At 41.2% G+C, this 11,485-nt stretch overlaps 2 protein-coding genes across 2 annotated transcripts in view; one reads left to right on the top strand and one right to left on the bottom strand.

Moving 5' to 3' along the window:
• Positions 1-834: 834 nt before the first annotated feature.
• LOC149602868 (uncharacterized) lies at positions 835-11,482 on the bottom strand. Its single transcript, XM_089860339.1, has 2 exons — positions 11,358-11,482; positions 835-2,464 (listed from the first exon to the last, which is right to left on the bottom strand). The coding sequence occupies exon 2, from the start codon at positions 2,414-2,416 to the stop codon at positions 1,736-1,738; it is 681 nt and encodes a 226-aa protein (XP_089716465.1). The 5' UTR covers positions 2,417-2,464; positions 11,358-11,482; the 3' UTR covers positions 835-1,735.
• The window catches only part of LOC149602860 (uncharacterized), a 45,645-nt gene continuing 45,225 nt past the window's right edge, over positions 11,066-11,485 (top strand). Inside the window, exon 1 of the mRNA XM_089860340.1 lies at positions 11,066-11,176. The gene's annotated coding sequence lies outside the window, so the exon portion shown is untranslated. The remainder of the gene's footprint in view (positions 11,177-11,485) is intronic.

Here is an 11,485-nt window from a genome sequence, read left to right as displayed (position 1 = left end):
GATCTGTCCTTGCTTGCGGTGTGAGGGCCTGTTATTTGCCCCGTGCGTCGCACGAGCTTCGGACGCCCCTCCCCGGGAATACTTATCCGAAGTGGTAAGCACCGCCAAAGCTGAGGCTCAAAGAGATCCCCGACGACAATCCACACAAGAGGTGCAGGCGGATGTCGCAGAACATTTGGAGGCGGTAGCCCGCGACGAAGACGCGTTACACTGGACGCCTCAGTCCGAAGCAGTTGCGGCGGCCCCACCACCAGAGGCCGCCGCTGACCTACCTGGTCTTCCTTGTCGTCCGTCGGATTTCGGCCGAGTGTCACCCATGACAGACAATGCGGCTCCGGCCCCTGGGTCCACTGGCCCTTCAGGACGAAGAAGGGCCAGAGGCACCGTACCGAATACAACATCTCTCCCCACAAGTGGACGTGGTAGGGGTTGGGACTCCTCTTGCTAAGAGCCACTCCGCCAGCGGAACCACCGAACACCGGGATACGGGCTACCGTATCCCAAGACAATGGCCACGGAGGTTCCACCTCAGCTACACCCCTCCCAACGGAAGCCTCGGTCAGGCCGAAAACCGCCCGGCTACCATGATACTGGACGAGAGATATATCCTGTGCCGCCGATGTCAACTAGGGAGACATCATGAGAACAATTGCTTCAAACCGAGGCCCAAGAGAAGATCACCCGAATCACGTGACTCTCAGGAGTCCGACTCACAGTGAGCAGACTTTTTCTTTGGGGGGAGGATGTAACCGTCCACAGCCAGAACCTCCTTCCAGGGGAAAAACCGCGTCGTCTGCTTTACATTTTTTTGTATTCTAGAGAGGCGCCTTAAGCGCCCTATATCAGAGCTGTGCTAATTAGCTGACAACTAATTGAATTAGAATTAGCAATTAGGAAAATATTTATGAACTAATTAATTAGCCAATTAGCAATTAGGGAAATATTTATGAACTAATTAATTAGCCAATTAGCAATTAGACATAGAAACTAATTCAATTCAATTAGAAATTAGACATTTATTTATCAAACTAATTAATTAGAATTACTGTTTTCTAATTAAGGTACAAAAGAAACCATAAGTAAACATAAAAGTTTAAAGTGCCCATGGATTTAGTACTTTGGTAATGCAAAGTTTAATGTTTTAATGCCATTGAGAAACGGGTACGGAACCCATGAATTAATTCTCGAAAAATGAGACAGGCCTCGAGTGTTCCGTCATGTTAAAATTTGTCTCATTTCTTCATTTTATTGCACAGTTCCTATAATGGACTCCTGAGTAGTAAATACATGCGCACTGCTATTAAATCGAGTAGGTAAATCAGTCGGAATTTCGAAATGGGGCAGTTGCGAACTACGAAATTTTCTACTAGTACTAGTATTCTCTCATAATTGAGGAGCTGAAAAATTTAGAGTAGCACTAAGGTTTCCTCATCGATATAATAAGGCTTTTTCATATTCAAATAGATGAATCAAGAATTAATTCCTCGATTTTTTTACAACAAATTGGCGTAAAAGATTAATTGAAAATCCAATTGGCTAATTAGTTAATCCTAAATCTAATTAAATTTTAATTAGATAATTACCTTTCCGAATCATACTAATTAATTAGAATTACTTCTCAATTAGCACTAAGGTAATTAAAATTCAATTACCATTTTCAATTAGAAAATGTTGCTAATTAATTAGAAATTGAATTAGCTAACTAATTAATTAGCACAGCTCTGCTCCAGACGACTCAGTTTGCGCTTCTTGGTCTCAATAGTCGTTGTCTTCTTTCTCGTCGAGTCTCACAACGTTCGTCACCAGTACTGACTCCAGCGTCCTGAAGTATAGGCATGAACAGTGACGTTGTAGAACTTGAAGATGATTTGCTTGAAGTTGAGGATGACTGGCTTCCGTCCGGTTGGCAGACATCTTTATTCGACCAATACAGCTTTAAATTAGCGATATTCTCGGTCCCTTTGTTTTCTCCAGTCTCTGGGTCTTCTAATTGATATCGCAATCGATCACTCTTCTTTGCGATTTTGTAGGGACCATCCCATTTGGGACATAACTTATCCGCGACGTTACGTGCCGCTTGAGACAAGGGATGCGTCTCCTTCCTGACAAGTATACCAACGGGAAATTCAATCCCTTCCCGCCTTTGATCGTAGTAGCGTTTCTGGTGTGCTTGCGCTTTCTTGGCAAGTTCTTTAGACAAAGCAAGTTGCTTCGCTAAAGCTGAGAGCGATGCGGACCTTTCAACAAAGTCCGCTACTGGCATACCCACGGCCAAGTCCCAGGGAAATCTCGGTTCCCTACCCATGTTAAGGTAGAAAGGAGTTCTTCCTGTTGTGGTATGTGTCGTCGAGTTGATGGCGAACTGAATAAATGGCGAGTTCTCATCCAATCTTCGGTGATCTGGACCAACGAACATCGAAATGATTTCGCCCAGAACTCTGTTTGTGCGCTCCACGATGTTACTCTGTGCAAAGAGGGTAGAAAGAGTGGGAGTAGAAGGCTTTACTGGAGTGATCTCGCTTTCATAGTTTACCTCTAAGCTTCCGGTGTGCGCGCGCATCTTTCTCTGCCCTCTTACCCCAGTAGCACTGCCGACGTTGGGCCTACATGGTCGGCTTTGTGTGTTACCGACGAGTTGGTAAAAAGTCACTAATAAGTCGGGAGAGTAATGGTTTGAAAGTCGAAATGTCCGCCTGGAGGGACGATGGCCCGCCGGTTTTCCTACTGTTTTGAGGCTACTATAAAACGACTGTTGGCCGACTATATGTCGGCGTCATTATGTCTACCAAAAGCCGCGCTCAATCCGACGATTTCGCGGCTTTTTAGTATAGGAACGGTAAATCGTCGGTAAAGGGCTGGTAGAGTAAGGGTTTGAGAGTCGAAATGTTCGCCCGGCGGGACGACGGCCCGCCGGTTTTCAGACTGTTATGAGGCGACTATAAAACGACTGTTGGCCGACTATTGGTCGGCGTCATTATGCCTACCTAAAGCCGCGCTCAATCCGACGATTTCGCGGCTTTTTAGTATAGGAACGGTAAATCGTCGGTAAAGGGCTGGTAGAGTTAGGGTTTGAGAATCGAAATGTCCGCCCGTTGGGACGACGGCCCACTGGTTTACACGACACGAATGAAATACGACTCTAATCCAACACGTTTGAGAGTCGACTTAACCGCCTGTCAGCAAGAGGTCCGACGCTTTTGCGATGATCAAACCTTAACTCGAGGCCCGACGGTTTTGCGACGATCAAGCCTTAACTCGAGGCTTCATTCGCTTATAGTAAAGGATACTGATACCTAGTATTGAAATTTCTTTATTACATTTTCAATGAAAATCGCTTTAGAATTTGTACTTTGAATATTTCAAGTAAAATACAGGTTGAGCATCAATTATAACAATTTCAAATATTAAACAATGTATTCGATATTACACGACTAGTCGAATGGAAATATTAGCTGCCTAGCTAATTGGTTTTAACCAAAAGTAAAATTTTTCAGGGCGAGTATAATATTTACATCAATTAAAGCATTTATTAATATTCATTGTTAATATCTTCGATGTGGCCAGTTACTATCTCTTAAATTACAAAAATCTTAATGAAAAATATACAGGGTTGCTACGGAATTTTCAGAACAAAACTCCCGGACTTTTCCAGGTTTTCCCTGAACTTTTTCTCAGATTTTCCCAGACCTTTTAGGGCGGTAGGGTAAATTTTTACAGCACGTTTTAAGTGCTTATAATTATATAACTCTCTACATTAAGTTTTCCAATGTATTTGTTGCACCAAAATGAATAAGAATCATTTTAACTATAAATAACAGTCTTAAGAGCTTTTTTGAAGGCATTTATTTATAAAAACAATTCTAGACATTTTTAAGCATTGCTCATGGAGTTTTCTGTGTTAAGAGAGGATAAGGAGAAACTTTCATTACTCTTTCAATAAATAATTTTACCCACTAAAATCAAGTTCCCAGAATTTGCTAAAATTTTTAAAATTTCCCGACTTTTCCCTGACCTTTTGGCCCATTTTTAAATTCCCTGACTTTTCCAGGATATCCAGGTACTGTGGCAACCCTGATATACACTTACAGATTTTTTTTAATGAAAAAGAAAAACATACAATTCTAAAGGGTATTTTTTTCACACATTTTTCTCTTAAAAAGTTTGAAACCGCAAAAAAATTCTGTAACTAAAACAAATTGAGATCTATTTTGTAATTCAGTTTTATTTTCAAAACCAAAAATCTTTAATATATAAGGTTTTTGATTTCCAAGCGCCCCAAAGCACTTGCTTCTTTTATATTCAAACAAAGAAACTGAAGGTATACATAAACGTTTAAGTTTTGGTTTCACTTTATAGGGGTGTGGTTCCCAGCAGATGAGAAGCTAGGTAAAAAAGCAAAGGCTGTACATAAACTGCGGAATAGTAAAAGTCAAAAAACCGTCCCACGGAAAAAGAAGGCCTATACAACAACTTCGTTTTTCATTTTACTCTTTTATAACGTGACCATACCGACTAGCGGGAAGGAGTTGGTAATCAATTGGCAAAAAAGGGTTACATGTTTAGGACGGTAGGCAAGCCTACTTCAAACCACCACAGTTCCAACAGCCGGATAAATGTCGGTTACTAAACGGCCTAAGAATAGCTTTGCTTTTAATTTTACTCGTCTTAAACGTCACAATAACGACTAGCGCGAGAGAGTCGGTAATCAATTGGCAAAAAATAAGTTGAAATTTTCTAGACGGTAGGCAAGCCTACTTTAAACCATCTCTGTTCCAACTGTCAGATAGATGTCGGCATTGCCAACTAAAAGAAGTAGTCGGCTTCATGAGTCTGAAAAGTATCGAAATAAGCATAGTACAGCTGACTGGACCGTAAACCGACTATTCGACCTTTAACCGACTGTTATGCGGAAGGCTTGTGCTACTGGGGTATTGGTTGAAATATGGTGAACCGGATATTAGAGGATATTAGAAGGAAAACCGTAGCGAACTATCACGGAGACGAGTTTCTTCGCACACGTTCTGGCTGTGATGTTCTTCATCGGGTATAGTTCGACAAATTTAGTGGCATAGTCCGTGAAAACCAGGAGGTATTTGTGATGGTGTCGGCTTCTTGGTAGAGGTCTCATTATGTCCACTCCCAGCAAATCAAAAGGCTCAGTAATGGCCGTAGGTTGCATGAGACCTGGACGTTTTCTATTGCGGGCCTTGTGCATTTGACACAAAGGACATCCGCGGACGTACTGGGTAACGTCCTGCCTTAACGATGGCCACCAGTATCTGGCCCGTACTTTCCCGACCTCGATGTCCAGATAGAGGGTGGTCATGAAACCGCTGTGGCAAATAGATTTTCGCTGGTTTTCTACCATAGGCCTTTCGATACAAGACATCGTTCCTTAGTTCGTAGTACCGATGTCTTTGAGGATTATCTGCTGATAACTGGACTATGATGTCATTGGTGGCGTTTGGACAAGATAATCCACAGAATTTTGGTTAATCAGTTATTCATGAATAATAATCAGATAATTATTCGTGATTACATTGCATTAATCATAGACCTCCCGTGGATAATTTCAAATTATGAACAAAAACAGATATTATCCTATCCAAATGCCGACCACTAGGCCTTTTCGTACTTCCTCTAGTGTGAAAGAGTGGTACAATGCGTGATTGGCGGGAAGGGCTAATCCGCTACTGGTTGAGGACGAGGTCGACGTCATTGACGAGGATTCCGCTGGACTGGAGTCTTCTGACGAGGACAGTGAAGTCATGTCTTCAAGGGACATGGCTAATAGCGAGACAGGCGCTCATGATAATGCGTCCGCAACCTTGTTCTCAACTCTCTTCTTGTGTATGATCTTGAAGTCATACGTCTGCAGGTACATTGCCCAACGAACAAGTCGAGAATTTGGTTCTTTCAAAGTGAACAATCACTGGAGTGCTTTGTGATCCGTGATCACAGTGAACGGTATATTCTCCAAGTATTGCCGGAACTTTCCAACTCCCCATTAGATGGCAAGACATTCCTTTACCGTGGTGGTATATCTTCTCTGGACGTCGGTCAGTTGTTTACTGGCATAGGCAATAGGTACCTCGACGTCATCCTGTATTTGTGACAGGAAAGCTCCAAGTCCGGCGTCAGTAGCATCCGTTGTCAGGATACACGGCAACTTAGTGTTGTAAGACGCTAAAGGAGGCGCCATGCAGATCGCATCCTTGATGGCCTGGAACGCTTCCCGCTGTTCTTTCTTCCACTGGAACGAAACGTCCTTCTTCTTGAGATGGTTTAACGGGTCAACAATTTTGGAATACTGCGGGATGAATCGAGAGTGCCATCCCGCCATGCCCAGAAATCTTTGGATTTCTTTCACGTTCTTTGGGACGGGAAAGTCTACTATAGCCCTAGTCTTGGAAGGATCAATGTGAATCCCTCGTTCATTTACTATATGCCCTAACACGGTCGCTTCGCTTTGCGCAAAGCGACATTTCTTCGTCTGAAGCTAAGTCCCGCTTCAGAAAATCGGTGAAAGACATACTCTAAGGCTTGCAAATGGTCTGCCCAAGTACTGGATGGAATGACGATGTCATCCAGATAGACACAGATGGAAAAGTGATGTCCATCCCTGAAAACTTCGTCGATGAGTCGTTGAAACGACGACGGCGCATTGCATAGACCGAACGGAAGTACCTCGAACTCGTACTTCCCGGCATGCGTGATAAAAGCGGTCTCCGCCTTCGCTTGCGGATGGAGATTGATCTGCCAATAGCCTCTCTTTACGTCACGGTCACTTTATTTAAAGCGCGATAGTCAACGCAGAAACGGATCTTTCCGCATTTTTTGTGGACAAGTACCACAGGCGACGCGTAAGGACTAACGGACGGTTTCACGATTCCGTCGCGGATCATTTCGTGAATATGATCTTCAATTATCCGTTTTTTCTCGTCGCCAACACGATACGCGCGTTGACTAACGGGAACATCGGTGGTAGTGTGTATCTCGTGATAGACTAAGTTCGTACGTCCCGCTTTTTCCGAAAATAGTTTTGGAAATCGTAATAATAGAGTTTTTAAGTCTTCCTTCTGAGTAGGACTAGGTGTAGGAGACGCGACAGCTTGTTAAACATCCTCTATGATCTGAGGTGTTGGAGTCTTCAACCGAGGGAGATTTAACACGAATGGAAACGTTGTTCCGTCAATCTGGCAAGTTTTTGTACCAAAGTCCAGAATCCCCGATGTTTATAAATGCAATCTTTTCCCAAAATAAAGTCGTTTGGTAGTGAGGGAACTACGTGAAATTCCTGCTTTAGTTTCAACTGTCCTAAGCGGAAGTCTATTCGCGCGCGTCCTTTTGTGAAGGTATAACGTCCGTCGCCTAACACTATACATTGAGTCTCTTCTTCTTCCGGAAGTACTAGTTCTGGTTTCAAAGTTCTGACTAAATTACGCCAGTGATATAAGCTGATAAAACATGCATCAGCGCCTGAATCTATTCTAGTCGCGAAAGTCCCATGCGAATACACGGCTTCTATGGCCACGGGAGGATCAACCTCACAGCGACGCACATCCATAGAGCCAAATTCCATAAGGGGCTTTATTTTCTTCGCGGAGCGGGAAGACGATCCCCCAATTTTTTTCTTATTTAATTGTGCTTCAAAAAATATTGAACATGCTATATAAAGAAAAATAGTTGTGCACATTTGGTCTTCCCGCTTTCGCGTTTTCCGAAGCCAGTCTTTGCGGGACTTCTTGTTTGTCCGGACAGGTTGTGGCATAATTCCCTAAGAGTCCGCACTTATAGCATTCTATGTGACTTAAATTGTTTTGCTCTGGCTTAACCTGTGTAGGAGTCTTTGGTCTATTGGTATTTCTTGTTTTAGATGTCGCACCATTGATTTAGTACCTCCCCCCGGCGGTTTGCAGCTGGCCCATTGGGCCGAAACCCATTAGACCGAATGTCCCATTGAACCGAATCCCGTTGGACCGCATATAGCCAAAATATGCGTGTTTATTATCTTAAAATTTCCATTGCCATTTAAAGACATATTTTAAACGCCGTATTTTTAAACCGAATTAAAAAATACCTCTTTTGGTTTAAAGAAAATACCCTTGTCCTTAAGCTTGCGTCTATCAATACACTTTCCTGCATAAATAATGATACTGTGATGGTCAAATCCCAAGTTTAAAAGGATGCCTCTATTGTAACCGAGCCGAATCAAAGCCAACCTGAAATGACCCGTAAAACAATCAATATTTTGGAAAAGGCATATATTTATTGTTCAAGGAATTTAATAATTGCAGCGTTAATTGCTCCAGAATCTTTATAAAAATAATTTGTTGGAAAAGGCCCGCTTTTATTATGCAAGGACCTCAATGAAAATAAAAATATTATGGAAAATCGGTTATCCTACCACTTTCAATCCTAACCTAACCAATCCTAACCTAACCCAACCCAACCCTACCCAACCCAACCCAACCCAACCTAACCCAACCCAACCCAACTCAACCTAACTTGGAAAAGGCCCGCTTTTATTATGCAAGGACCTCAATGAAAATAAAAATATAATGGAAAATCGGTTATCCTACCACATTCAATCCTAACCTAACCAAACCTAACCTAACCTAACCCAACCCAACCCAACCTAGCATAACCTAGCATAACCTAACCTAACCTAACCTAACCCAACCCAACCATACCCAACCTAACCGAACCAAAACTAACCCAACCTAACAAAACATAACCTAACCAAACCTAACCTAACCTTACCCTACCTAACCTAACTTAACCTAACCTAACCTAACCTGACCCAACCCAACCTAACCTAACTTGATTTGACCTAACCTTAACCCTCTAAAATATTACCGTAATTTTAATAAAATTTACGCAAAATATTTCAAATACTCAAAGGCCATTATTGCAATAGTATTTTTTATTACTTTACACTTTCCCACACTGTCTAACGTAACTGCAATTAAGTTCAAATAAAATTAATAATCAATTGCATGAAACTATTATTACGTAGTTTGCTTTTTCTTTCGGGGAATCGATCCAAGGACTATCGCACGGTAGTCCGATACTCTTCCACTGCGCCACAGTGAGACGAAAGTTCCTATCGCTAAAGCGGCTAAATTAACTTATATAGATGTTTAGACTAGTGATGCCGCGAATATTGATTTTGCCGAATACCGAATACCGAATATTCGGCCATGCTCTCGGCCGAAGCACCGAATATTCGGCCACCGAATATTCGGGCGTGAGATATGTGCAACTCGCGCGAAACCGGTTATGAGCTGTAACCCGTTCCGCGAAATACGTACATCCCCCGCACGGACCGCAATGGGAAAGGTTTCATCATGGAAGAAGAAGGGTGTAATGGAATGGTGAGTTGAATAGGCAGACGGCTACGCGAAATGTAGGGTCACGTGGGAAAACTCTCCTCTCCTCTCGGCACTAGCTGTAACGCGATTACTGCTCTGCGCAATATTGGCGCGCAAGCAGAGAGATGAATACACTGTTTAGATCCGCTCTTTACCGCCTCTGCTACAGCGCGCCTGCGCGGAAGCTTTCAACGTTGGTGATAAACTCGGGAAGGAGGGAATGAAAAGGGGGAAGTTACGATTTTTCAACGCGCTCTCTTTAACACTATAGGACCCGTCTATAGCATCTTTAGGTTTTTGGTTCATTTGCGAGTAGATCGTGTCACTATATGCTTTTTTTTATTCATAACAACTTACCACTGGTAGATTATAAATATTAAAGTAAAAATTGTTATTGAAATAAATAATTTTTGAGTAATTTTTCCGTTTTTTTCCTTCATGATTGGAGATTCGGTATTCGGCCGAATATTACGAAATATTCGGCCGAATACCGAATACGAAAAAAATGGCCGAATAGGCCGAATACCGAATAGTAACCGAATATTCGTGGCATCACTAGAACTTTAGACCCATTTTAAGTCCATATTTAGACGCACTTCAAGGCTATGTTTAGACCCATTTCAAGTCCATGTTTAGACCTATTTCAAGTCCATGTTTAGACCTATTTCAAGTCCATGTTTAGACCCATTTCAAGTCCATGTTTAGACCCATTTCAAATCCATATTTAGACGCATTTCAAGTCCATATTTAGACCCATTTCAAGTCCATATTTAGACCCATTTCAAGTCCATATTTAGACCCATTTCAAGTCCATATTTAGACCCATATCGAGTCCATATTTAGACCCATATCGAGTCCATATTTAGACCCATTTCGAGTCCATATTTAGACCCATCTCAAGTCCATATTTACCCCCATTTCAAGTCCATATTTACCCCCATTTCAAGTCCTTATTTACCCCCATTTCATATCCCAATTTAAAAACCCTATTTATCTCATGTCAAACTTCAAACCCCTATTCACCCCATTTCAGGACCATACGCCTGTTTTACAGCAATATTTATAGTCGTGTTTAGTGGGACTTCACTACCTTTGTACACGTTGATGGCTTTCTTATTATATCAATCCTGACTGAACACGATTATAAGTTAATGCCCTTAAAATTATCCAAATGAACTCTTTTGGGCAACAACTAATTGAGTCAGATTGGTTTTAATAATGAGCATGTTTTACTTTTTAAAACATCACATAAAAAAGCCTTCTGCACTCAAAAAAATAATGGAACAAATTTAAACCATTAATGTAATCAAATTTTTTTCCCCAAATGAAAACCCTGAAAGTCTTCTTTTCAAACCACTAAAAATAAATGGTTTTATTAAAAGCCATTTTTAATATGGGTAGAATTTGCTTTGTGAATATTTGGCATAAATGTAAACCATTAATGTGTGTTTAAAGGGATAGAATCGATCTTTTGACTACTAATGAAAAGCTTTCATTTTTTAAAATCAGATAGAACCTAAAATTACGTTTTCAAAAATATATAGATATTGATAGTTTTAATAACTTAACTATTTTTAATTAATTTTTAAAAGTATTAGTTTTCGGAGCCGCTCCGATCACTGCTCCCTCTACAGGCGTTTGCAAAAACACGAACGAAAAAACTAAATTACTCCCGCGACTTTCCTCTCGCTCGGAGGTACAGTAGATTTACTCCTAAAAGTATCTTTCATACTATTCTGCATTTTCGCCAAATTAATATAACTCATTTCGATACGGGGATGATTTGAAAGTTATAAAGGAAGGTAAATAGTTTCACTGTAATTTTGGTGTTCATAGTAATAGTTTTACTATGTTTATTTACAATTAAAAATATGTTAAAGCTTAGATTAGGGCCATTAGGCTAAAATATGGCCATCCCATTATTATACATGGAAGCTAAGCCTTTGCCAAAATAGTGCAAAAATGTGGTGTTTTGGACATTACCTGTAACAATTTTGACAAATCTCTATCATCCTTACTCTACAACGTAACCGAGAGTTAAGAGAACAAAGGATAATAAACATGAAAAATCAGAATTATGTTTACAAAGGTCTTCTCAAATATGCGCCGTT

This window comes from Phalangium opilio, unplaced genomic scaffold, assembly GCF_054372755.1.
Source record: "Phalangium opilio isolate 3A_F unplaced genomic scaffold, DU_Popi_V2 ptg000352l_1, whole genome shotgun sequence".
Lineage (NCBI taxonomy): Eukaryota > Metazoa > Arthropoda > Arachnida > Opiliones > Phalangiidae > Phalangium > Phalangium opilio.
Note: the sequence above shows the minus strand (reverse complement) of the source record. Positions and strands in the feature narration are given on the sequence as shown.